The following is a 27,956-nucleotide window of genomic DNA, read 5'->3' as shown; positions in this document are numbered from 1 at the left end:
TGTTACATTAAATTTCATGTAACTGTCAGAAAAAAAACCTGTTGCAGTTCTTAATAGCTGTCAAACTTGTTTCAGTTCTCCATTCTTACAACACCGTTCAAAATCCTCTAGAAAGTAAATACATTCCTTTCTTTGTGACGTCACAATGGTCTCACTGATCTGTCTGGGATGCCGATTCCAGCGCGAAGAGAGGTTTTTCTCAGTTCAAATTGCAAATCTTTGCAGGGATTTTTACTAATTAAAACTTCCCCCCTTTACCCTGCCTCAAGGGGGGAATTTAAGTCCAATCATTGGAATTTTTCAGGTTTTAAATAATTTACTATCTTCAGGTAATGTAACTGCTTCTTGTCTCAATCGGTTGGGGGAGATCGACTTCTGTTTTTGTATCCCTCCCGTGTCCAATTTCCCCCCTTAAATTATAGTCCAATAGATCGCTTTTCTCACGGTCTGTTCCTTTAAATTTCCTTTCTTTACAAGAATTGATCGCTATTGCCTCACAGTCACGCAGCTTCGCGCTGTCAAAGTTAGCGGTCTCAATATCTGATGTGTCGCAGCGCAACCCCCTCGCTCTCGGGGGCTCAAAACAGAGCCTTGCTGGGGAGGGGGGGAGCCCGCTTTTGATGCCTGCCAGACAACTTGGCCCCAAAACGCTCGATTTGGGGTTCTTTAAGGGGGTCCGCTGCGCTGGAGCGGTTTCCCACACCTTTTAAGCGCCAAGTTCCACTCCACTGAACGGACCTCTGACTGTGGAGGTGTCGCGGTCAACCAGAAGTCTCAGAAACTGCTGTCACTTTAAACCAACTCATCCTGGTTGTGTGCCTGGTTGCATGGTGGGCTTACTGGGCATGCTCATTCCCATAATGTAGGGGAGAGATAATTTAAAGATTTATTTCAGGGACATGTTTTTCATACTTCTTTCTCAGGATCTGTTGAAAGTTCTAAATCCTGTAGTTCAGTTCTTTATACAGTATGTGTCAACGGTACACTTATGGGGTAAATACTAGCACAGTCAGCATAAATGTTATTTAGTATTTGAGTAGTTGTAGCCTGCATATATGTTTGTAGCTTGTGGAAGAGAAGTAAGATAGCATCAGATTGGTTCATGTTTCCAAGCAAGACTTGGCTAAGCTGTAACAGATCCTTGGTGTTTCAAACCCTTGGCTAGACTGTCTATCTACATATTCTTCCTACTGGTCACAGGAAGTATTATCTTTATTTTGTACTAATCTGTTAAAAAAATTGTTTCATAAATTTTTAACAGCTAGGTGCCCTGCATGTATGGTGTATATCTATTGCTCATGCCCCGCAGGAGTCTGACAAAGGGTTCCAATAACAAGGATGAAGCATTAGAAGATTGCAGAGTGTGATGCCCTTGACCTACATTCCAGAAGATGGAATTCTCAGGAAATGTCCCCCACTAGTTGGTGAACTACTAAACCTGAATCGCCAGCTATCAGGCCTTCATGTCCCCAAATGACTTGAACTTGTGGAGCAAGGTCCCTGAGATCTCCTCTTTCCTTCCACAGGGCAAGCAGGAGGACTTCAAGACGACAGTTCTGGAGGGTATGGAGACTGCCAAGCATCAGGTGAGGGTGGCGTTTGATGCTTGCCACTTAGTAGCAAGAGCCCCCAAAATCAGGGATTGATGCTTGCAAGTGCATGTGTGGGGGGGTGGTCAGGTTTTAGCATGAGGTGCAGGAGAAATGCATTTGCCCACTGAAAAGGAGGGATTTCTATTGCAGCTGGAGAACATGATGGGAAATTAAAAGAACTCTGAAATTCATTAGACAGATTTCATAGCTTCACCCCCTCCCCTTCCCTGTGTTTGGTAGAGAAAACAGAGTCACCTTACAAGTTGAAGGGGCCTCCTTTCAGAGCGATAGGACCTTTTGCACAGTGTGATTCTGTGTGGGATTCCAAGGAATGATATCGAGAGGAGTATCCTTTTTCTAGTTAGTTGCTATATGTTTACATAGAATTAGGGAGGAAAGCCCCAATGAACTTTGTGAGACGTAATTCTCAGTAAACATGCAGGAGGACTTCAAGAGGATAGTTCTAGAGGGCATGTGGACTCTCCTTCCTTGGAGGTTTTAAAGCGGAGGTTGGATGGCCATCTGTCATGGATGCTTTAGCTGAGATTCCTGCATTGCAGGGGGTTGAACTAGATGACCCATGGGTCCCTTTCAGTTTTATGATTCTATGCATAGGATTGTGTTGTAAGTGATATAATAACCTCAGGGTATGCAGACTGTTTTAGTTTGGTTTCTTTAAGAACCTCTCAGATAGTTCCTGTTGATGCACATGGGATAGAATTTATGTTTTGAGAAACCACAATTTTGAAAGCTCTTTTTGGTTCATGAAGCGAGATCTATGGGGTTGGCTCTAGGTACATTTGAAACCCACAATGCACGGGAGACGGTGTTCCTCTTGGCACTAGCTTGACCTCATAAACATGCTCCCATTTCGTGAATGGCAGTGTTAGACACCCACTTCTCTTTCATTCTGAACAGAGGAGAAGTACAAAGTGCTTCTCTCTGTGAAGCTGATGTACGTTTCATTTCCCCATTGATGCGGGGCATGCCGGTACCATTTTGTTGTCCTGTCTTTATTCTGTTCTCTTAGATGTGGCAGCCATTTTGTGTTATGCTACCACCATCACAATTTTGTACTATGTCATGCGCTACTGAAGCCATTTTCTGACTGGTGCCCTTGACACTTCCTCAAAATTCCAAATGTGCTCTGTAGATTTAGTTGGCAAAGGCAATTGCTCCATCCTCAGGATGCCCACTGCGAAGTTCTTTCCTGATTTTCCAGCATATTTCAGAGAAAATGAGGAGGAAGGGAGTTCCCCTCCCCTCTATGTTGTGGTTTTCCAGAAAGCAGAAGCTTTGAGGGCAAACTGTGAGGGAATTAGATAAGACCCTGTTCCTTGACTAAGTCTATATAGCACGGGCAGATAAGAGAAGACAACTGGGATTGGGGGCTGTCAGGGTGGCAAGGAAGGGACTGGTTACTACTATGAAGTCAATGCTTCATTGTGGATATATGTGTGAAAGTACAATGTTGGAATGTAGTTACCTGAAGCAAGCTTTAAAAGGTACAGAAAACTTGCAAGAAGAAAAGATACCCCTAGGAGAAACAGTTACCAAGGGGAAAGGCAGGTGAAGCAAAGCTCGTGGCGAGCAGGAAAAGGAAAGTTTGCTTACCCAGCCACAACTACAGCCCAACATTATGGCCATATTTGCAGGCACATTCCTACCATCGGTGGACATTTTGCTAAGAATATTTATAATATCTGTATTCAATTATCCAAAAGGTAGGGGCTGCCATACTTTATCTAACCAACTGAGCTAACTGAGTCCTATTGTTTTAGATTTCCATTCTGTTGTTCCCCAAAGAAGATTCAGTTAACCAGTGGGGTATAACACCCGTCACTTGTTTTTGGACAGTGCCACGTTTCTTCCTTAGTTGACTCATTTTCTCCCAGGTTTAGTTTGTTCTCTGAATGCGTTTTCAGCAATCCCAAACTGAAATGTGTTTTCACTTGTCTTGTGTCAGTCTTAAGAGCATCTGTCTATCCCTAACTCGTCATTTAGAGCTGTCGTTATTGCTCTTGCAGGAGACATTTATCAGTGCATTTGTCACTACATGTCTGCCATCATCTCTTGGGATTGTTCTTCACATATATTAGCCAGTAGCCTTTACACAAGGCTTGTTCTTAGTCCTGCAGGTGTTGCTTATTGTCCATATTACTCATTGTATAAAGGCACAGAGTATTTGGGCAGAATTCAGTAACTTAGCCACTGAAAAAGCTATTTTGTTTTTAAGAAACTTGCACAAGTTAAGTTTAGCTTTAATGGCTTAATATGTATTAGAAAAGCAATTTATTTCACTCATCACATTACAACTTGTAAGTCCATACTGTGTTTCTAACATTGTTAAGATGCCAAGTTTTTCCATTTTCGGTGTAGTGCAAATACTTAGACTGTCATTATATGTTTGCATTTTCAGTCTGAATTCCTAGAAATACTTACTAGGGAATACAATGGACCTTACTTGGATACAATGGACCTTACTTCTGAATAAGCATGCATAGGAGTCTGCTTTCAGTTTTATTCCCATTGATTGCAGTGGATAATGATGTACATGCAACTGCCTCAATGAACATTTGAGCAATCATGTAATTATTTGTAGGATTTTAATCTTATGCACTCAAGTCTGTGGTGAAGCATCAGTGTAGAACCAGTGACTAGATCTGTATTTTGTGACCTTTTAGCTCTTTACAGGATTTAGCTGTTTTTATTTCTGAAGAACTTATTACCTAAATAATGCTAATTCTTGCAATAGGAATGAGTGTTATTTTTAGGGCATTTTATGAATTCAGGGAAGCCTTCTGTTAATTGCACATGAAGTTGTTGCAGAGTTTTAGCCCATCCACTTTTTGGTAGGTGACATTAAAAACAAAAAACATTTCAGTATAAACCTGCAGTTGTTTATACTTCTGGCAAAAACCATTTGGTATTTCAGTTGTATCAATCACCTTCTCAGCCTTACTAATATCTTGAAATGTCAACCATAGCTTAACTATTTTTGACATTGTGAAATTGGAAATGAGAAATTTTGTGCACTCGGCACATGTTGCTGTAGAAGGGAAGGGCTTCTGCCATAGAGACATTAAGACCTCAGACCTAAACCCACTTATCTGGATGAGCCCCATTGAACTCTCTGTGACTTACATGTGGATAAACTTACTAAGGAGTGCCCTGTAAAAGGTGGGATTTGGTAGGGCTGTCTCCTGATATTTAGAAAAAAATTAAATGATAAATATTGTAAGTAAATCAAATTAATATTTGTGAATATTTGCATATGATTAAACAGAGGTTGGATGATCACCTGTCACAGATGCTTTACTTGAGATTTCTTTTTGCAGAGGGTTGGACTAGATGATCCTCAGGGTCTCTTCCAACTCTGATTCTATGATAAATTAATATTTTTAATAGAAAAAGTATACTTTGGGTGGTAGTCAGCTAAATTAGAATAATCCCTCTGAAATTAATGAACAAGAGTAAGTTAGGGACATTAATTTCATTGGGTCTACTCTGAGTAGAACTTAGTTGGCTACAATCCATTGTTGTTGGTTTTTTGTTTTTAAACGATTGCCCATTTACAGATGCCCGTTGCATGCATTGAAAAAGTTTTAAATTGGTTAATCTTATATATTAATCAATGAACGGTTGCATTCCTAGATTTTATTGAAGATGAGTTTCATTGCCTCCTTTCGTTCCAACCCAAAATTTCTGTAAAATGCAAGGGTGTAAAAGTGAAATGTCTGGGAATGGAATTAGTGTTGCAGTGTTGCCCTCAGATTAATAGTCAAAAACCTGTTTGGGGGACTTGGGTGGTGGTGTGAGGAAAAGAAATTTGTTAATGTAAACTAGAATCCCTCCTCCAAGTAATCTTGTGTAACAAATACATTTTGGCATTCTTGATTAGATTGTTGAATTGATGCTGCTTGCAAATCGCTTGGGTTTCTAGGTTAACCATTAAAAAGATGTACCTTGATGTGATAGCCTTCCTTTCTCAGTCTTCATGATCCTGGAGTCTGACTCCTTTTTTTACTTCCTCCATTCTGTCTTCCCCCTATTCCTACAACTTAGCCTCTCCTGAGGTCTGTGATTGCCTCCTGGTCTCAGTGGGTTGCTGCTGTTGACTGAACTGCCCTACACTCCAGGTCCTTTTGTGCTCCTTGCCTCCTGCCATCCCATACCTGGTCATGCCTGGCCTGATTCCTTTTTTCATCTGTGTCCTTGCTGTTCCTGAGAGGCAGCTGTACACTCACACAACAAAGATAACTTCTATCCGCTATTGACAGCAAAAGTGCTCTGCTTTCTGTACAAAGCACTTTGGTAGTTGCCTGCTGTTAAGGCTGTCTGTGTGAATGCTTGCCCATTTCCCCCACCCCACCCTGTTCCACAGTTGTCCACAGTGGCTAACTTTTAAATGGGCAATTATTGCATTCTCTGCACTTTACAGTATTTAAATCAAGAACTTTGCCATCTGTTGATCTGCCTAACTGCACTGTGACACCGTGAATGTGTTCATACACATTTGAGTGCTAGCCTGTTAAGTTGTGTCTTGCGTTAATATATCAAAGAACTAAGTTTTAAAAAGTAAGGAGGTCCAAATATTTTGCAGGCAGACAGTTTGAGGTGACACACTTGCACTTCTTAGTCAGGGATGCACGTGTCCCCTGGGTTGCAGCATCCTGGCTTCCCAGGTGTTTCGGCAGTACTTGTCACATGTGGGTTCTTTCATTGTAGGTGTGGAAGGTGCAGCTTTCCAGAGCAGACTTCCACATGATCGGATGACGTCACAAGAAGCTGCTTGTTTTCCGGATATCATCAGTGGGCCACAGCAGACTCAGAAGGTGTTCCTTTACATCCGAAATCGGACGGTGTGTTGATTGCTAAAAGTTTGATGGAATATTCTCAGTGGTCTTTGGTACTGGGGTCTTTAGTTTTAGGTGGTTGTTGTTGTTGTTGTTAATTGAATTTATATACTGCCCTATACCAGGAGGTCTCAGAGCGATTCATAGAAAAGAATCACAGAAAAGGTTGTGTATGCACTATTTCTTCAAAGCACAATCTTTCCCTCAAAGAATTCTGGGCACTGTAGTTTGTTAAGGGTTACTGTGAACGCTAATTCAGGGAGGGTTAAACCACAGTGCCCAGAATTCTTTGAGGGAAAGAAGTTTTTTGGGTTTTTAAAATGTGCTTTAAAGGTATAGCGTTTACACAGACTACGACTCCGGAGTGAGGAAGCCACACACAGTCATCAGGGCCAAATATTCAGATGCACCAGCTTCTTAAAAAAACCAGCAACCATGGTCTGGATAAAGGAAGCTGGTAGGCATGGAGACGTGTTATGACATTGGCAGGAATTAAAATGTTGAAAATATTTCAGATTCTTTAAAGAAGCCCATTCTGCTCCAAACCCAGCTGTCCAAATACTGATTCTTGTGGCACATCCTGACAAACATTCATTTTATTAAGAACAGAATTTGTAGCCTTCCGTGGCATTTGCATTTTAGGGCATTGACTACTCAGATGAAAGATGCAGCCCAATTAACTTCCGTTTCATTAGTCATATTCTTTTCTGCACATCACCGGGGAAGCATGCCAGTCATTCCACTTCATTATACCTGCGTTGATATTTTTGTTGTTAGCCGCCCTGAGCCCGGTCTTGACTGGGAAGGGCGGGGGTATAAATAAAATTATTTATTTATTTATTTAGAAAGTTACCCATAGGCAGCCTGATCACTGCACATTAGAATTCTTAAGTGGCCACAAAGCATATATATGATGGGTTTTTTCCCTCCATGCTTTCTAGTAATTACTAGCTCAGTTACAGAATTTACAACAGTTTTGTATGTTTGTGTCATTCAAATAGTTGCAGCTTTGGTTGGATAACCCAAAGATTCAGTTGACGTTTGAAGCAACACTACAACAGTTGGAAACACCCTATAATAGTGAGTTGCCATTCTTACCTTGTGCATAATTGTAAGTTCCTTGGGATACTTGACTAGTAAAGCTGGATAAAGAAAATAATAACAGTAAGCCTTTTCATGTACAGTCGTACCTTGGTTTTCGAACAGCTTAGTTCTTGAACGTTTAGACTCCCGAACGCCACAAACTCAGAAGTGACTGTTCTGGTTTGCAAACTATTTTTGGAAGACGAACGTCTGACGGGGCTTCCACGGCTTCCAGCAGCCAATCAGAGGCTGCGCTTTGGTTTCCACACATTTTGAAAGTCGAACGGACTTTCAGAACTGATTCCGTTTGACTTCCAAGGTACGACTGTAAATCCAAACTGCTGTTACAAATAGATATTTGTACAGTCAAGTCTCTTCTTAAAGTGCTGAGCATCAAAAGCCTCTTTTGACTATTAAAAACATATTTTGCTTATGGTTATTTCTAGGAAAGGAGATTCCCAATTTGCGTCTGCATTGGGGAAGTTCGCTTTAAAAATGCCTTGTTTATGTACATGCCATTCAGAGCCCATGACTTCCCCATCTAGTAGATCAATATGCGAGCTATTACTGCAGGGAGATATCTAAGGATATGAATTCAAACTAAAGCATGGTGTTTCAAAATAAGCTTTCCCCTCACTACAGTGAAACTAGCAGCATTGTAGGTTTGTATATTAAGAGACTCTTCTATTTCGTAGGTGATACTGTGCTTGTTCACAGAGTCCACAGTTATCTGGAACGGCATGGCTTGATCAATTTTGGCATCTACAAAAGAGTGAAGCCCCTACCAAGTAAGGAGTTCAAGTCAACACTTGTTCTTTGAATCAGAACGTGTCCTTTGCTTCATCATTACAATAAAGATTTGGCAGTGGGTGGGATGGTTAATTGTTCATTTTCAGGCTTGATCTGTCATACATCACTTTCTGGAGTGCAGACTCACCTTTGTGGTTTATGCCATATATAAATTCAGTTTGAAGCCCAGTGCTCTTTCTGCAGCCCAGCATGTCTATTTGCCTCCTATGTTGCAGTCCTTCATTTGAAGCTGTTTGAAGACAGTTTTGAGACTAGACTGAACCCTTCAGCTGGTAGTTCTCATCCCTAATATATTGCTCACTCATTTATTGTGTTTACATCTTGCCTTTCTTTCACTAGAGAAATTCAAGGTAGTTAACTATAAATTCAAAATGGTTCAAAGGAGCCTTATCCTCCCTTTTCTCCTTTAGAATAGTCACTGATGAAGCAAGAGAGGGCAGGGGTTGGAAGGCAAGCAGGCAAATGCCCTCTCTCCTTTCTGATGAGCTGTGTCATCTGGCTACTGTGTCCTTCTGTAGATCTGAGTGCCTGGCCTTGTGATGCTGTATGGCCATCAAGTTCAGAGGGTTACTATTTATGGAATTCTGACCCTTTGGAACAATTACTTTTCTGTCAGGGTTCCAGGTTTGATCCAAGAGTTCTTTCCTGGTTGCTGATTTGCTAATATATTCTGACACATCTGAAAACTTAGTTCAGGGGTTTGTTCAGACAGGGGCTTAATTTGATTTCCCTCTTAGTGCTAGCATGCAGTGTTAAGCAAATTTCTTAATCTTATAACCTAAAAATATATTTCCAGCTGACAGTGAGGGAGAAAGAGAAAGAAACAGAAACAGTGATCATAGCTCATATTGGTCTTAGCTTTGCTCATTTTGCCAGAACCTAGCGGGTGGCGCTGTGGGTTAAACTACAGAGCCTAGGGCTTGCTGATCAGAAGGTCAGCGGTTCGAATCCCTGTGACGGGGTGAGCTCCCATAGCTCGGTCCCTGCTCCTGCCAACCTAGCAGTTTGAAAGCACGTCAAAGTGCAAGTAGATAAATAGGTACCGCTCTGGCAGGAAGGTAAGCAGTGTTTCCGTGCGCTGCTTTGGTTTGCCAGAAGCAGCTTAGTCATGCTGGCCACATGACCCGGAAGCTGTACGCCGGCTCCCTCAGCCAGTAAAGCGAGATGAGCGCCGCAACCCCAGAGTCTTCCCAGACTGGACCTAACAGTCAGGGGTCCCTTTACCTTTACCTAGCCTGGGCTAATTAGTTCACTAACCTACCATTGTTTATCCATGCATTTGTGCTTTTAGCTAAGAAGACTGGCAAGGTGATCATTATTGGTTCTGGGGTCTCCGGCTTAGCAGCAGCTCGCCAGCTACAGAGCTTCGGAATGGATGTCACACTTCTAGAAGCAAGAGTGAGTGTCTTGCGCAGTACAGTGGTACCTTGGGTTACGGACGCTTCAGGTTATGGACTCTTCAGGTTACAGACTCCGCTAACCCAGAAATAGTACCTCCAGTTAAGATGTTCTGGATGAGAACAGAAATTGCGTGGCAGCGGGTGGCCCATGTAGCTAAAGTGGTGCCTCAGGTTAAGAACAGTTTCAGGTTAAGAACGGACCTCCAGAACGAATTAAGTTCTTAACCCGAAGTACCACTGTAATTAAGTCCAGAAGTTACTGGTCTACAGTATTTTTTACTAGGAGCCTGCTCACACACAAATACCTGTACAAATCATTTGTAGCCTACTGACAGTTCACATGATGGCACCACACATCAAAACCAGTAGAAAAACTCTGCTGAATGAGAAAGAGAAGGCTAAAATATCCCTGGAAACTGCCTGAACATCTTTACGTCGCGTTTCAGTCCCTGTCACATGTACCTTTGAGCATGGCCTCTTCTGCACATCTATGTTCTGTCTTTTGCAAAAGTGTAAGATGCAAGGGTTATGAGGACAGGCTTTCTCTGCAGTGGCATTTGCATTCTGTGGCCCTCTTAGGTACACTAGGGCAGTGGTCCTCAACCTTGGGCCTCCAGATGTTTTGAGACTACAATTCCCATCATCCCTGGCCACTGGTCCTGCTAGCTAGGGATCATGGGAGTTGTAGGCCAAAAACATCTGGAGGCCCAAGGTTGAAGACCACTGCACTAGGGGATCCTTGCTGATCATTTTCCATCACTACGTAAAAACCTGGCTTTTTTGAAAAAGCCTGTGCAGGCTGATCTATGCTGTTGTAAAACAGTAATTGCCACCAGCTTGGATGGTGTTGATTAGACAAATCCATGGGGTATAAGGCTATAAGCGGCAACTAGCCACAATGGCTGTGCTCCGCCTCCATGATTTGAGGCCCTGTGCTTCTGAATACCAGTTGCTGGAAACAGCAGGAAGGCAGAGTGCTATTGTGTCAATGTCCTTACAGCTTTCCCTCGGGCATCTTTCTGGTTGGTCACCATGGCAACAGGATGCTGGACCAGATCGGTCATTGGCCTCACCCAGCAGCCTCTTCTTATGTTCTTAAATGGCTGTGTAGCACCTTAATAAGTCTTATTACCTGTTTTATTTTACTGTAGATGGTTTACCATTTTTATAATAATATTTTATTATTTTATTTTGTAAGCTGCTTTGGGGGCTGTGTGAAGAAGAGAATGAGGCACAATAATAATTTGAATAAGCACATGAAAAACTTGTTTGTTCTTATGCAGACCTGTTTCTTGTTTACAAGCCTCTTCATTTCCCCACACAGGATGCTACAGGGCCTGAGAGATGGATTTGATTAGACACAAATTACAATGAATTCAGGCAAGAGATGAGAAATGTAGAATGATTGTGTCACCAAGGGTATAGTAGTGTAACAAAAAACAACAACACCCAAAAGTCTTCTGATTCCATGGCCTTTTATAACTGCTTCATGTTTTTAAGATACACACCTAAAATACTTTGGGTATATCTAAAAGTGCAGCTTGTATAACAGAGAGTTTGGATTGACAGTTGCATTGGAACTTGACTTTGCCACTGAAAAAACTCTGAAGCAGCCCACATTAACATTCATTTTTATGACTGAAGAATATCATTGCTAAGCTTTAATCATTAACGTGGCCTTGAGCCCTCTTGTTCAGTGTCCTCTTATCCTTGACCTTAGCTAATTCTTCCTGTGGCAGAGCGCTATTGCCTGTCTAGGGTAGACAATACTGAACTAGATAGACCAATAGTTTGAAATACAGTGGTACCTCGACTTCCGAATACGATCTGTTCCGCGGCCGTCTTCGTAACTCGAAGTCTTCGGTTGTCGAAGCGCTGCTTCTGTGCATGCGCGAAGTGCGATTTTGCGCTTCTGCGCATGCGCGGACCGCATGTGCCACTTTGCGCAGGCGCAGAACACTTCCGGGGTTCCAGATGTCGAGGTACCACTGTACAAGCAACTCTGTAACTGCTTCTGGCAGTGTATTTGAAGTTAGATAAATATTTACTCTTAATTAATACTGATATGGTGCTCCCAGATAGTTTTCCTATTCATGCACTGACCAGAAAGTTGAAAGTGGAAATCTTTATTACGGCCAAAGGCCCACAATATAATCTTATGCAACACAATGTACAAAAACACTGGGCAGGACAGGATAAAATAAAACAAAAATAAATAAAGTAAAATAATTCAATACACGTATACAGATGTAATTTGCATAAATTCCTTGGCTAAAATAGATGGAGCAGTACATTTGTTTCAACAAATTTCCACTATAAATCGGGTAATAGAACAGATTATCAATAATCATGAAGTAAACCATTTTTACTTTTGTATGAGAGAACTGTAACCAAATATCTTGCTACAAGCAGTGTTCTGCTTGAGTCGCTGTCTTGTAGCAGATATGTTAACTGAGACTCCGAGTTCTCAGTCAAACTTTCTGTTATTAAGGGAAGTAGAAATTTGGTCCGGGCATCTGTGTGCAAGGGACAACAGAATAATATATGGTGAAGCGATTCTATAGTTTTGTTATCACATGCACATAATGCTGAAATTTGTCCTTTAGTAAACCTATTGCCCATAATGTTGGATGGAAAAACATTAAATCTTGCTTTAGTAAAAGCAAATCTGTGGGCCGCAGCTGATAAAGATGACAAATAAGATGGAATCTGTGGTGTAAGCCGTATACCAAGATTCAGCGATGAACATGTACCACTTCCCATTATGACATTTTGTTGGAGATCAAACTCATCTAGTTTTTGTATAAGCGTTCTTTTGGCCGAGGCGAGATCTAGTTTCAATAGGTCCGATGGAGACAGTCCATAGAACACGATTTTTGTATGGATCTTCTCTGCCCATGGGCTAGCAAATTCGTCTCACCAGAGACATTGAATAAGATAGAGTTTTGGAAGTCTGTGTCGCAAGGACAACCAATAACAAAAAATACGCCTCCATAGGGCATTTTCTAGAGAATGGATTTTTAATTCTAAGTGAATGGCTGAATTGCTCACACACTGAGGCAGTTTTAACAGACGTCTCAGAAATTGATTTTGGACTATCTCCAAAGACATCAGGTTCACAGAGGCCCCCCCCATAACGGGGCAGCATAGGCCATTGTCGCGATCACTTTAGCATTATATACCTTTAAGGCAGATGGAACATGAAGAGCTCCGTCAGAAAAGAAAAAGCGCAACAGTGCGAACGAAAGAGCTTTGGCCTTATTTAGGGTATATGCGATATGTGCTTTCCAGCCCATGTTGTATTGCAAGTAGACACCCAGATATTGAAATTTATGAACCTGTTCAATAGGTTTCCCCTCAAGTTCCCACTTATATGTTTTCCGACTTCTTGAAAAAATTAAAACCTTGGATTTGGCTTGATTTATAGTAAGGAAATTAGATTTACAGTATGAAGCAAAAAAAAATTAGGGTCCTCCTAAGTCCAATTCTCGAGAAAGAGAGAATCACGGCATCATCCGCGTATAACAGCAATGGACATCTATAATTTGCCAGGCGGGGGGCGTGGATGACTAGTTGGGATTCAGCAAAAGGTGCCCTCATATCACTGATAAATAAATTAAAAAGAAAAGGGGCTAAAATGCATCCCACACACTGACCAGACTGAGACTTCTTTGTATTACGTGCCTTCAGATCATGCTTGGGATTGATGGAGAAGTTCAGGGTGTGGCTGCAGGGGCATAGTTAATAAAGAGAAAATTAAGACAGGTGTCACGGTGATACTTCACAGGTACAATTCTCCATCAAGCTGCTGCAGTCTGTTTCCTCTCAAGGGGCTTCCTGTTTAGTTTTAAACATATTTCAATTTGCTAACCTGTTAACTAATTTCAACAGTTTGTTTCCTATTGAGTTTTATTTAAAATTGGCTGTCCAACACTTTTTGAAAAATAAAGCATTACAGTAGTACTTTGGGTTACAAACGCTTCAGGTTACAGACTCCGCTAACCCAGAAATAGTACTTCGGGTTAAGAACTTTACCTCAGGATGAGAACAGAAATCATGCTCCGGCGGCGCGGCGGCCCCGTTAGCTAAAGTGGTACCTCAGGTTAAGAACAGTTTCAGGTTAAGAATGGACCTCCGGAATGAATAAAGTTCTTAACCAGAGGTACCACTGTACTGCTAGTGTTTCAAAGGGTTTACTAAAATTAGCATATAGTTTCAGTGAAATCCCTGTAAATGTAACCCCCAGAATTTTTCTCTGTCTTAAAGGATCGTGTAGGGGGCAGAGTTGCCACTTTTCGCAAAGGAAACTATGTTGCAGACCTAGGAGCCATGGTAGTAACAGGACTTGGTGAGTCTTAAAAACAAGTCTGAATTCAAACCCTGCATCTATGGACTTATTGCACAAATTACTATTCCTTGGCACCCATTTTTTGTTACTGGCAGTAGCAGGCTTCCCCATATGAATATTTTTCTCTCCTTTTTTCCCTCTTTGGCCTTACTTGGTGGGCCTGTGGCCTGATTCAGATTTTTAGTTTATTTCGACAGTTGATCAGTCCTAGATCATTCTCTCTCTGAAACGGAATGGTGAGAGAAAGCAAAACTAAAGGAGAGAAGGAGGGCTCCTCCCAATCTCACTACTGGGACTCAGAGTAAACTATCCAATATTTGTGATTAGTTTTATCTAGCTGTATTTTAAGAATGAGATGTGTTCCATTTTTCAGTTCCTTCATTTGCTAGATACAATCCCTCTGGAAACGGGAATCGAAACAATTATCTTATTCTCTGTATAATCTCTTTCTCTCTTTAGGAGGAAACCCAATGGCTGTGGTGAGCAAGCAAGTAAATATGGAACTGGCCAAAATAAAACAAAAGTGTCCACTCTATGAAGCCAATGGACAAGCGGTAAGTTTGATGTTTCTTAGAAACGTTCACTTGAGAGAATAGTTTGGAGCAAAATTACATACTGGCTTGAAAATATAAGTCTGTTGCTAAGCTGTTGTCATACTAGAGAATATTTTCTTACTGTTTAATCAAACTCTTCCTCCTACAACTTAAAGTCGTTAGCTGTTCTGTCCACATTTTAAAAGAGCTGGGTTGTATATAGCATGTGAGTGGAAAGTGCTTCTTGAGCTTTTGTTGCTGTTTTACTTATGATTAACTTCAAGTATCCTTCTTGCAGGTTCCAAAGGAGAAAGATGAAATGGTAGAGCAAGAGTTCAATCGTTTGCTGGAAGCTACTTCATATCTCAGCCACCAGCTGGACTTCAATGTCCTTAATAACAAGCCTGTCTCCCTGGGTCAGGCTTTAGAAGTCGTCATACAGTAAGTGAGGTTACGTTTCATTGATAACTCTGAAAACGTTCTCAGTTGTTGCTGCTGCTGCTGATAATGATGGTGGAATTAATCTGTGAAGAAAGAAGCCTAGATTAAATTCAGTGGATCTGACCTCTGTGTGTTAAGTATATTTTGCTGGAACGTGTCTTTAGGTTTGTAATATATTAACTGTCAGATCTCACTTTTGCCTGCATGCCTTCAAAGAAGCCCTGCATAAGCAATGACAGACATTGACCATTTCACGTGGGGGTTCCGTTCCAGGCCCCCGCGTACCATCAAAGTGGGTAGAAGCATGCCCCACTCCTTTACACCCCACCTCCCTTCTGCTGCCTTAAGGGTCCAAAAGGACCTCTGCATTGGCGATCACATGTTAATTGGACACACCTAGAATGGTTGCCACTTGTATTCATGTTTGATGCTGCCTTGAACCAAGGAGGAGACTGCCAGTCAGTGGGCTTTACAGCTTTCCTTGAGTGCTAAATATGGGTTTCTTGTATTTTTGAAATGCTTGCCAAACATTTCTGTATCCCCCACCACTTCATCTGGGAATTGATGGAGTTGGCTGCTGACGGAAGGAAGTTTCACATGTGACCTGAACAGTACTTTGAGGCAGCTGCTTGAACTGCTGTCTAACAGGTGTTGCAATATGGCCCAGGCCATGAGTGGAGAACTTCATACCTAGGACCAAATGAAGCTCTCGGGGATCTCTCTTTCTGACCCTTGGGGCTTCCCCAGACCACCCCCCCTCACCGGCTCTGCTTTGCACCCTCCTTGAGTGTTGGTAGAATACATCCTTGAACTCTGACAATGCTTCTTGCTTGTTTGTATGGAGGATACGTGTGTGTGTGTGTGTGTGTGTGTGTGTGTGTGTGTGTGTGTGTAGAAACTACCCTATACAAAGGTAATATTTGCATTTGTCGCTCAAACCACTTTTGCCTTTGGACCTGCCCACAAGAGGCATGTGGCTTGTAGGTTTGCAGAAGGGAATGTGGATCTTGGGCTGAAAAATGTTTCCCTATCCCTGGTCTAGGCCCTAGATGCTGCTGCAGCCTGAAATCCTTACTCTACCTCTTGTTTTGCCATCTGCCATTCTTTTTTCTTCTTTCTCTTTTCCTTACTTAGATTGCAGGAGAAGCATGTGAAAGATGAACAGATTGAACACTGGAAGAAGATAGTGAAAACTCAAGAAGAGCTTAAAGATCTTCTTAATAAGGTCAGGTGCTTATCTCAACCTGAGACACGCATAGCTCTGTTCCCTTTACGTATAACTTACTTCTTGGTGTAGGAAGGTTTTGGCCCCACTTTGGGGCTAGTGCAGTGGCTTGGAAGAGTCATTTATCTGTGCAGTCCTACATATAAGAGTATGATATATCATTGCTGTAGCTCAGAGCTTTCCAAACTTTTCAGGTTGGTGACACACTTTTTAGACATGCATCATTTTGCGACACAGTAATTCAGTTTTACTAGCAAACCGGAGGTTAAACTAACCCCCTTCAAGCCCTGGGCAGAGTGCGGGGAGCGTTTGCCCAACAAACCTACAGTGCACTGTGCAGCTGACACACTGACGTGTCACGACACACAGTTCAGAAAGCTCTTCTGCAGAGTTATGAAAGGTACAAAAGGGCTTTCCCCTTCTCTTCCTGCTAAGTGTTTTTTCTCTCCATCCCACCCGCCTTTATAGATGGTGAACTTGAAAGAGAAGATAAAGGAGCTCCACCAGCAGTACAAGGAGGCATCTGAAGTAAAACCGCCTCGAGACATCACTGCAGAGTTCCTTGTGAAGAGTAAGCATAGAGATCTTACTGCTCTGTGTAAGGTAAGGATCAATGTGAAAATGGCTTTGCCTACTGAATTTTTCTTTTTCTTTTTTCTTTTTTTGAAAAAGAGTCCTCCAGCTGTTATATATCACAGCTCAGGTAGTTTGCACTGCTACATATGACTGAATTTTGCATCTCATTTTTGGATCGGTGCGTAAAAAAAATTTCATTTCATGAATCTGTGTGTGTGCCAAGTTACAAAGATGTCATAGAAGATAGTTAAGCATCGTTTCAAAAAACAGCATCAAAAATAACTGAATGTAGTCATAAAAACAATACAAAATGAACAACTGAGGCAGAATTCTTTTCATCCGGCTGAAGAAGCCTGTTGAAACAAAAATGTTTCCAGAAATTGCAAATGGTGGGCTGTGCTGCCCGCTGGTCAGTGCTATATATATCTCCTATCCTTCTCGAGCTTAATAATTACAGAGACCTGACCGGCCTCAACCAGAAATCGGACAATTTAGTGTTGCTAGTCCCATGCTATGGAACACTCTTCCAGCAGAGATTCAGGAGCACTCTTGCTTTTGACTCTCAGGGGTCTCTTAAATACTTTTTTATACTGAGAACACCTATGCAGCTATTTAAAACCTTTTGATTTACCAATCATTTTAATGATTACCTTCCTTGATCTATTTTTATATTTCCATGTGTGCATATGGCTGTATACCAGCCCAATATTTTATCAGAGGGTAAATACTATTATAAACTAAATAATAAGAGATCTCTTCAACATTGCCCTTCAGTAATGTTCTCTGTATCTGTGCACTTATCAGGAGTATGATGAGCTGGCTGAAACACAAGCAAAGCTGGAAGAGAAGCTTCAGGAACTAGAAGCCAATCCTCCAAGGTATTAAAATGTAGACGCAATCATCTGAGTTGTTGGATGCTAGTGAAGGTGCTTTTTTCTTTTCTTTTAGTTATGTCTTCCTTGAGTTATGCTTGTCAAAGAGATGCAGTGGAATAGCTCAGGTGATGAAGAATAAGCCAGTGGTTCTTGAACTGTGGTCTGAAGACTGACCAAGGGTTTTGTTGTATTCACAACTAGTCCCCAGGTTCATGATGAAAGTAGCATTCTGAAGAGTTGGTGGTTTCTTGGAGACTCCCACCGCATGTCGAAGAGAAAATTTGCTTCTCAGCCTAATGTTACAGTTTTAACCAAAAGTGGTTTCCAGTGGTGGAAGCATCAAAGAAAGCTTTGGCCATGTGCACAGTTCTCTCCTGTGTGCACATAGCACTTAGTTCAGTTGCAGCAGAAGGCAAATGCAGCACTTGATCTCTAATTCATACTGCCTTTCAAGCATCGCCTTTCACAGTTGGCCATGTTTATTTTATAAAATCTGTACACAACTTGATTGTTAAAAAAAGCACACCCAAAGCCTCCCAAGTGGCTTTAAGGGGAGCAAACGTTGTCTTCAACAGAGCCGTGTTTAAGAAAAACTCTTAGTAAATTTATTGTAAAGCAAAAAGCCTTCACGGCAGGAGCAAGCTGCCTTTCACATAAAATCTGGAAGATAGAAGTAGATATTGAAATGTTGACAACTTGAAAGAAGAGGAGGATGAACAATGGGGGAAGGAGGCCAGGGGGAGGGTATCCTTAAGAAGGATAGGGAGAATCTCAGTTGGCTGACCATTAGGATAGTGTGGAAGCTATAGGACTGGATGTGAAAACAGAAAGAGGACAAGGATATGAGATGGTGAATTGTACATAGGAGAGAGGAATTTGGCTGCTCTTCAAGGGGCTGGATGAGTCCATATTTCACCTTCTGGGTTTTCTGTGGCTTAATGCTATTATGAGCCTTCAAGGCAGAGATCAGTCTCTTCCTGTTTATAAACCCACTCTGAGCTGATAGGATAATATGCAGTGCAATAAAATTAATAAAAAACTGGGTGCTCTCATCAGCAACATTGGATAAAATCTGAATGAGAGGTGACCTTACAGCATTCTTTCTCCGGTCAGTAACATTTCAGCCATAAGGTGAAAAAGTAGTGAATGACCTCCTGTCAAAAGTGGCTGTAAGCACAAGGGATATTCAGTTATGTTGAAGGGCAAGGTTTGCAGACCACCTGATACAGAACCATGCACTGGTAGCATCCCCCTAACAGCATGTTTTGTTTTTCTCTTTGTCAAATTTATTTGCAGTGATGTTTATTTATCATCAAGGGACAGGCAGATTCTTGACTGGCATTTTGCAAATCTTGAATTCGCCAACGCCACACCACTCTCTACTCTGTCATTGAAACACTGGGACCAGGTAACTCCATGTTTTCTCCAGACTGACATTTAAGTGAGTGTTTCAAAAGAAGTTTGAATTTATCCATATGGAAAGATGGAATTGTGGAGCAACTCATGGCCAGGCTTGTGTATATTCTGCCCTGAACACAAATCTGCTCCAGGGTAACACAAATTCTGTACCTCCAAAGAGCCTGATTGTTAAGTTATTTTGAAAATAATTATGTAAAGCACTGAAGTCCCAACCTTTGATCACTGAAAGTGCTATGTATATGCTCTTTCCAAGCCTTTCCACACAGGCACACACACTTTCTATGGCTTAGCAGTATGATTGCAGAATATACACAGCCTTGGCACCATTTCTAAAAGGCAGCTTTGAGACACAGGACACACTCAAATACAGACTGAAAACTCCACCTGCACTTTATTGGTTTCTTTTGCAACGTTACCAACCCTAGCAGATTAGATGCTACTTGGATTTATTACTTCAGCATTCTGGTTTCCTCTGGGCTGGACGGGATGTTGCCTGGATCAGCTCCCCTATGCACACATGGTGGGAAATGAGAGAGCACCTTCCTCCCCACTTATTTGGTGCACCTTCAACACTACTTGATGTCCATGGTATAACATTCTTAAAAGGGACATATCCCAATAAAATCCAATAAGGAATGTATCCAATAAAATCCAACACACACAGGCCTAATCATGCAAATGATATTCCAAATAAATTATATGAACAGACTATACAATCTGGGTACGGGAATTTATACTTAGCATGCCTTTTAAGAACGTTGTTCCCTCGTGTAGACGCTCACAGGTGAGACAAGCACGCTGGGTGGGCAGGAAGGAAAGATGTGCTCTTGCTGCTGCAGCTGCTTCCGCCTTCCTGGGATATTCCTCCCTGATCTGGCTCAGTTTAGGCAATTTCCACTCTTTTCAGAATGCCCCCTGCTTCTCCCCAGAGAGGCCTGTTCACTGCAAGTAGCCAAATGTTCTGTTTCACATAAGCAGTAGCCTTTCGTCATTGCCATCTGTGGGAATTTGTCACCATTTTTTGTCCATGGGCAGCGTGAGGGGAATTCACCAGGACCAATTAATTGCCTGACAAATTCACCGATGGGACTTCTGAATCTCCCCCTCTCCATTTCAGGATGATGATTTTGAGTTCACAGGCAGTCATCTGACTGTGAGAAATGGTTATTCCTGTGTGCCCGTGGCTCTGGCTGAAGGATTGGACATTAAACTTAACACAGCCGTTCGGCAGGTTCGCTACACAGCTTCAGGTGAGCAAAACTTGCAGTCATCTCTGATGGTCCCGTAGTTTTAAGGCTGCTGTTTGCTCACTACCTCCAGGGAAAGCCAGTGGATGGTGTTGCACCCACTAGTCATGTGCCTTCCGTCAGTTTGGTGATGAAGGATATTGGAATGCTGACAAGGTATCAGGATTTGATGTATGTATGTATGTAGACCAGGGGTTCCCAACAAAATTTTCTCGAGGACCCCTCATCGAGCCGCTATTGTGACAAGGACCCCCATTAATTCCTAATCCTAAAATTAAAAAGTGAGAGCCAAATTTAGAGTCTTTTTTATACGTTTTTTTACAGTTACAACAGAGTACTCCATCAGTATACAGTTAGTTTTAATTTTCAGTTCTTAATGAGATGAGTTAAATCTGTCCTTTGAGTTCATTATTTCTGAAATATTAGGTTCCAAACTTGAAACTTTCACTCTGAAATCTGACTGCAAATCTCTACCTGCCTACTAGTCAGCAGAAAATAACTTTTGGCTCCATTAGCACCTTTTTATTAAACAATTTTGGCTGAGTGAAACATATCCAGCGCCGTGGTGCGAAGATCCCTCCGGCGCGCCCCCCCCCCAAAAAAAATTCCCAAGAATTGACAACCTTTTTTAGGCAGGGGACCCCCAAAGTTGTTGACCATTTTTAGGAAAGGTTCCCCAGAAAAGAAGCTGACAAGAAGCAGCGGGTGGAAATTAGCAAATGCTAAGGAAAGAAGGGGTGAAAGAGATAGGGAGGGAGGGAGGGAGGAAGGAAGGAGTCAGAGAAAGAAAGAGAGGGAGGGAGGGAGAGCCGTGCACAGCGCCCAAGCGGCTCTTGCTTTTCTTGCTGGTACAGCGAGCTGGGAGAAGGGACGGACTGACAGGAGCTCCCGTCCACCACCACCCCTCCCAGCTCGCAGCAAAGCAAGCGGAGCAGGCTTGGTAACTGGCAGCAGGGGGGAATGGGGCATCCCAAAAGTGCTCCTCCTGCCTTCCGTGCCTGCGTTCCAACGGAAGGCAGGCAGGGAAGGCAGGCGGCTCAGCCCGGGAGAGGCTGTTGCTTTTGCAAGCAGAGCTACAGCCTCTTCGGGGCTAGAGCGCCTGCGTTCCGTGGGCTCCTCTAAAGCAATTACTTCGCTTGCTTTAAGGAGAGCCAACAGAAGGCAGGCAGGCGGCTCAGCCCGGGAGAGGCTGTTGCTTTTGCAAGCAAGGTGACAGCCTCTTCGGGGCTAGAGCGCCTGCATTCCATGGGCTTCTCCCACCCAGTCACCCCTCTGTGCAAAGGGGGCTGATTTGTAATGCGCCCGCACTGCTCCCTCACTGACAGAGGGGGTAAGACCACCACCCCAAAAAACAGTGGCCCCCTCTCTCTCTGGGGGTGGGGGTGGGCGGTGGAATGGGGTGGGGGAGGGGAAGGCGCAGCTCCCGAGGTGAAGAGGTGACCTCGCACCCGCTTCAAAGCCTCCCACCGGGTCCTGAATTGAGGGAGCAGGGGCGCCCAGCAGCGAGTCTGCCGCCCTCCGCCGACTCGGGAGTCTCATTGGGTCTCCTCGGAGGAGGCGGAGCCACGCCAAAAACTCCACAGAACAGTGTCTGGAGCTGCTGGCCACAGGCAGGGAGAGGGCGGGAAGGAGGCAAGCGAGCTCTGGGGCTTTCGGCGTGGCGCCTCCTCCTCTGAGGAGACCCAAGGAGACTCCCGAGTCGGCGGAGCGGATTGCTAGGGGCGCCACGCCGCGGCAGCAGTGCGTGGTGCTCCCGCTGCGCGCGCGCCGCTCAGTACGCGCATCTTGGGGAGGTGATCTTGCGGACCCCTCTGGCATAGCTCGCGGACCCCTGGGGGTCCGCGGACCACTTGTTGGGAACCACTGATGTAGACGATGAAAGGGAAAGCCAGAGCTTGAAAGTGGGTGTGACAAGGGTGGGTGAGATTAATCGGAGCCAAGAATATGAGTTTGTGGTGGACACAAAGAGACCACAAATACTATGGTTTTGGGGGAGTATATAGAGAAGAGAGGCAGTTGAAACTGAGAAAGGGTGACAATTCAGGTATGAGCAGTCATGTCCAAAGATGTGAAGCTAAAATAGGGGCTGCTGTGGATGAGCTTGCATGGAATGAGGACAGGCAAAATTGGGAATAAGGGGAGATGTGCGGAAAAAGTATAACTGACTGATATTTAATGGCTTCAGGGCAAAGACAATACATTGCCAGTAGGAGAGTTTGATTTGGAGAAGGGAGAGGCAGATATGAATCCCAAGTTAGCTCTAATGTCCCAAGGTGGCATTGAGCAAACAATTTTGCAGAGTGATTTTTGAGGCTCTTGGAGATGAGGATTGTGAAGCAGGTTGTACACTGGAAAGACCAATAGACTAGGAGCTAGGAGCTGGCAGAATCTCAGTCTAACTAATATTCAGGAACTAAAAAAAAATGTTAATAGTACTTTAAGATGTCTGAGCAGCCATTCTTTCACCCCTATAAACCTACCCAACAATACTAGCGATTTTCTTTCATGGCATCCTCTTCTCTTTCCCCCTCCCTTCCTCTTTCATTTTACCAGGATGTGAAGTGATAGCTGTCAACACCCGGTCCACTAGCCAGACATTTATTTATAAGTGTGATGCTGTTCTCTGTACCCTTCCCTTGGGAGTGCTGAAGCAGCAGCCTCCTGCTGTACAGTTTGTTCCTCCTCTTCCGGAGTGGAAGACATCTGCTGTGCAGAGAATGGGATTTGGAAACCTTAACAAGGTAGCTTGAAATGTACAAAAGTGGGGCAGCAGGGGGTGGGGTGGGGTGGGCAGGAGAGAACAATTACAATAGCTATACCCTTACCTGCTGTGAATAGGTGGAAGCTTTCTTCCTCAATTCATTTTGGTGTTCCATAGCTGAGAATAGAGCACAAAACCATTCCTATATAGCTTTGCCTTTTTTGCTTCAGGCGGGCCCTGAGTAGTGCAATGTATACCACATGCTGAAGAAAATCATGCCCTAGAAGAGATTAATCAATTCCAGCAGCATTGAATCGGAAATCTTAGCTTGCTTTCCACTTACACTTGATAGGGCACTGGGGGTGTCAATAAACATTGGCTGGAAATCGGAGAAACACTTCCCGAAGCGAATGTATCTTACTCTTACAGTCTGTTTCATATATATTAAAACATACGTGTATGTCAGGGTCTGAAGTATTTTCTGAGTTTATTTTGTGAAAACACAAAACTTGTATATAGATTTCTTGTGACATGAAAGAAGAAGCGGAACAAGGGGAAATTATTTAAAGCGCAGCTTGGAACTGGTGAGAAATGTAAAGCGCCCCATGTGATCCATGTGAAAAAGACAAGCAGCAGCAAATCTTAAAACGCTGAACCAGACCAGAGTCTTTCCTGGATCCTAACATTTCCTTCCTTTTTAGGTTGTGCTGTGTTTTGACCGTGTGTTCTGGGATCCCAGTGTAAATTTGTTTGGTCACGTTGGCAGCACAACAGCCAGCCGAGGAGAGCTTTTCCTGTTTTGGAATCTTTACAAAGGTAGTTGGCACCAAAGCATGTAACTATTTTCATAGGCGCCTTTGGCTGAAATCCAAACTCTGGTTTGATGGAGTGGGACTCTGTCCACCTCAAAAAAGCCCTGCCAGCCCTCAGAGGGACACCAGTATTCTGCCATCAAAATTGTGTGCTGAAGTACAGGAATCCCCCGTTCTGGGATAGGGCTGAGCTTGCCTGGCACCCACTGAATCCTAAGCCAGTCCTGTTGCTGTTAGTTGACTGCATTTGATCTGATCCAGCGCGCCCCCCCCCCCGGGCTATGCCAGCTTCTGGTTGCATGTCTCACCATAGAAACTAAAAAACTATCAGTCCACCTTGCTCATTGTTGCTCAATGTCACTGGCAGCAGCTCAGCTGGGCAGTGAGAAGTCTTTGCCTAGGCGATTTTGGTTGAAGTGAGCTCCCTTTTCTCACTTCTCAGGTGGAAACACTGCGTCTTTTGTCAGATGTGACCAAACGCAATATACATAACTTAAGAAATTCTTAAGTGGTTAGAAATGACTCCTACTTGGCACCATCTTTGCCTTCTATGCCCTCTTAAGGAGATGATAAACTCTGTCTCCTTAAGAAACAAAAGTCATCAGTTTTTGTTTGGGTCTTTATCTCAGTGAGAAATCTTGTTATTTAGGCTGTTTGCCAGAGAACCTTAATAAAGCACATTCCTGTGCAGGATGAAACTAAAGCTGTTTGGCTAGCGTTTGCATTCTGCTGATGTCCCAATAATCTTTTCCACAGCACCAATTCTTCTGGCCTTGGTGGCAGGTGAAGCAGCCGGAATAATGGAGAACATCAGTGATGATGTCATTGTCGGGCGCTGTCTTGCAATTCTCAAGGGCATTTTTGGCAGCAGTGCTGTCCCTCAGGTATCATGTTGAGCTCTTTATAGTTCCATATTCAGGTAGGTAGCCATGCTGGTCTGACGTAGTCGAAATATATTAAAATAAATAAAAAAATTGTCCAGTAGCACCTTAGAGACCAACTAAGTTTGTTTTTGGTATAAGCTTTCGTCTGCATGCACACTTCTTCAGTTCCATATGTTCAGGATCCTAGCCAACCTTACCTTTATCAGTGTATGGCACTATATATAGCATGATCAAATTTTCCAGCTTCCTTAAAGGGATTTATGATTAGAAAAAGCCTTTCAACAGAGAAGGGCCATTTCTAAAATGAGGGGAAAGCCTAAACCAGACATCCCCAGACTACGGCCCAGGGGCCGGATACGGCCCAAAGGGCTCATTTTTCTGGCCCGCCACCCGCTGCCGCCACTCACTCTTACCAGTGCAGCTGCCCACTTCTGGGTTGTAGAGCACTGGAAATAGCTTGCACACATGTGCAAGCGTCATTTCCGGCGCACTTCCAGGTGGGAGGAGGCTCATGCGCATAAGCTATTTCCGGTGCTCCTGTGACCTGGAAGGGCGCCGGAAAGTGTGTGCACATGCGTATGGGCGCGCGCTCCCCTACCCTTGGCGGCATCGGCCTGAAGTGCCGTAAGTTTGGGGGCCCCTGGCCTAAACCTGTAGGTTAGGATTGCATACTTTAGGCTGGCTATTGGCTGCAAAGAGAATCACTTCTGTAGGCTTTGTTTTCACCACCTGCTGCCCTCAACTAGAACTGCTTGGATTCCCTTCCCTCACTCTGGATGCTCCTGCTTTCCATTCTGCAGACATGGGCAAACACTGAAAGCATAGCTGACAGGAAAATAACTGGGCATTGCTTCCAGGCCTTTTAAGGCTTTCTGTTACTTGCAGTTTTCCTCAGCCCAGGAACAAAGCATGTGGTTATGCATGCATGCACACATCCTCTTAGTATCCAGGACTTCAAGAAACGTTACACACTTGAGTAACCCCCCCCCTTTCTTTGTCCTCAGCCTAAGGAAACGGTAGTATCTCGTTGGAGGGCAGACCCATGGGCCAGAGGATCCTATTCCTATGTAGCAGCTGGATCTTCAGGAAATGATTATGACTTGATGGCTCAGCCAATTACTCCGGGACCAGCCATTCCAGGAGCTCCCCAGGTGAGAACTGCATTCAGATAAGCAGCAGGATCCTTTCAGGATTTTTCTTGACTTTGTACCGCATTTTTTCCTGGAACATTTCATTATACAGTTTTTATAAATTTATTTTTATTACTAATCTCATCCTGCCTGGCTTCCTTGTCTAGCATGCAGGTACCATGGGAGGGAACTGCTTTTTTCTTAATTACAAGTATCAGTACAACTCCTCGTGAAAGTAACCTTTGGGGGGGGGGGATCAAAGGGGAAAATCGAAAAACATGGCAACTTTGCTGGTTGTTAACATTGACTAGGAGCAACCCATAGCTGGGTGCTGTTCAGGCCATAGAAGGACCTGACACCTGCCCTTCACTCTGCAGTAGGTGTAAGGAATTATGAATAATGGAAATTAAGTTACAGTTCCCTCTTGCCACCCCACGCCCACCAAATGTGTTTGTTTGCAAACTCTAGAAAGGGGGACATGAGGCTAAAGTTAAGGTGCAACTTGGGAACTGATCCTGTTCTCTGCTTCTGAAACCAAGCAAGAGCCTTACCCCAGTGCACTTGGGTCATTCTATCCAAGCACACACAGAGAAGTGAGTTTAAACCAGCTTGAGATGCTGAATATGTTTTTCAATTTCATGACAACCTGTGGCTAAATTTGCACTCTGCTTCCCTTTAGACCACAGGGAGGAAAACTGGTCCACTGCCACATGCCACATTGAAATTCTAACACATTTCCTTTGCTCTCTCCGTGGGCAATTCATATGGGATGCTTGATTCTGGGGGGGATGGGGGGGGACACAAACAATAAAATTATTCCCAGGTGTCACTTGGAGTGACAGATTTTTAGTAAACCTTCCTTGTTTTGCAGGTATGCTATATTCAGCAGGTAAACTGGGGCTCTTGTAACATTGCCAATCTCTCATTTCTTTTCCAGCCAATCCCCCGCCTGTTCTTTGCAGGAGAACATACAATTCGCAACTACCCAGCGACTGTTCACGGAGCTCTGCTTAGTGGACTGAGAGAAGCTGGACGCATTGCAGACCAGTTTCTCGGTGCAATGTACACTCTGCCTCGCCAAGCTACTCCTGTTGCAGCTGCACAGCCGGCTCCTGCCATGTAATGTTGCACTGGGTTATGAATGCCTTGCATGGACTTGTGATTAGAAGCAAGTGGCCTTCCTGGTCTGTAGCACTACCAATTATAAGGCGTAACCAGGAGTCAAAAGCATCGCCCCTGTTGAGCGGCCTTCCTAGACTTCAGTCATCCAAGAATGCAGTTCCTGAACTGCCACAGCAACCTCAATTCTCTGGAGCGGTGCACCTTCTTCCCCCAAATCCAGACTTCTGGTCTCTCTTGACAGAGATCTATTTTGGTACAGGTGTGTGTGTGTGTTTGTTTCTTTCTTTCCAAGGTTTAGAACTCTTGTAAGTTAGCTGTTGTTAGTCACTAAGGTAAGATTGTCTTATGTGGGTTTTGTTTTAGGAATCAAAAATAAAACTTCATTTTTTATAAAAACACGGACAACAGAAACACAGGTTCTTTTCATTTTGAGTATGATGCAGGATGCAATGGCTTACTACTGTCTGCTATATGTAACTAAAAAGTTACAGATTAGATGCCGGTTAAGAATCCTCAGAGATGTGAGGGGAAATGGCTCAGTAACTCAAAGTGCTTAGAATGGGTACTTGGAGGAAGCATATTGAATCTGGACAGTTACAGATAAATGCTGGTTCTTGCTAGGAAGTTAAAGGTGGAATCGGTTTTGGTGCAAGCAAAGTATGTGCTGGGATTTGATGCTAAGTAAGGGGATATTCAAAGGCCAGGACAAGGAAGAACAAAATTGGGAGGACACCAAGGACTGAGAAACTATATTTATACTTGTTTTGTAGTGAGATTCCACTCTCTTGGCCAGGCTCTGAATCCTGTGTTTCATGGCCCAGTGTCTCATCCAGTCCTGCCTTCATTTGACAGGGTTGCCGGGGGGCAAGAAGTACCTGATATGCACGAAGGCAGGTTTTCTT

The 27,956-nt window shown here is 43.4% G+C and overlaps 1 protein-coding gene across 1 annotated transcript in view; it reads left to right on the top strand.

The window, feature by feature from the left end:
* The window catches only part of KDM1A (lysine demethylase 1A), a 40,877-nt gene extending 13,412 nt beyond the window's left edge, over positions 1-27,465 (top strand). Inside the window, exons 3-20 of the mRNA XM_035120690.3 lie at positions 1,527-1,586; positions 6,321-6,454; positions 7,450-7,528; positions 8,227-8,319; positions 9,633-9,739; positions 14,008-14,089; positions 14,549-14,643; positions 14,921-15,063; positions 16,198-16,288; positions 16,757-16,891; positions 17,669-17,742; positions 19,036-19,147; positions 20,276-20,408; positions 22,959-23,146; positions 23,808-23,922; positions 24,675-24,802; positions 25,807-25,953; positions 26,870-27,465. Of these exons, the coding sequence (XP_034976581.2) occupies positions 1,527-1,586; positions 6,321-6,454; positions 7,450-7,528; positions 8,227-8,319; positions 9,633-9,739; positions 14,008-14,089; positions 14,549-14,643; positions 14,921-15,063; positions 16,198-16,288; positions 16,757-16,891; positions 17,669-17,742; positions 19,036-19,147; positions 20,276-20,408; positions 22,959-23,146; positions 23,808-23,922; positions 24,675-24,802; positions 25,807-25,953; positions 26,870-27,055 (2,102 nt within the window). The 3' untranslated portion in view covers positions 27,056-27,465. The remainder of the gene's footprint in view (positions 1-1,526; positions 1,587-6,320; positions 6,455-7,449; positions 7,529-8,226; positions 8,320-9,632; positions 9,740-14,007; positions 14,090-14,548; positions 14,644-14,920; positions 15,064-16,197; positions 16,289-16,756; positions 16,892-17,668; positions 17,743-19,035; positions 19,148-20,275; positions 20,409-22,958; positions 23,147-23,807; positions 23,923-24,674; positions 24,803-25,806; positions 25,954-26,869) is intronic.
* The last annotated feature ends 491 nt before the right edge of the window (positions 27,466-27,956 follow it).

Source organism: Zootoca vivipara, chromosome 6 (genome assembly GCF_965207765.1).
Source record: "Zootoca vivipara chromosome 6, rZooViv2.hap1.1, whole genome shotgun sequence".
NCBI classification, from domain to species: Eukaryota; Metazoa; Chordata; class Lepidosauria; order Squamata; family Lacertidae; genus Zootoca; species Zootoca vivipara.
This window is presented reverse-complemented; position numbering and strand designations above follow the sequence as displayed.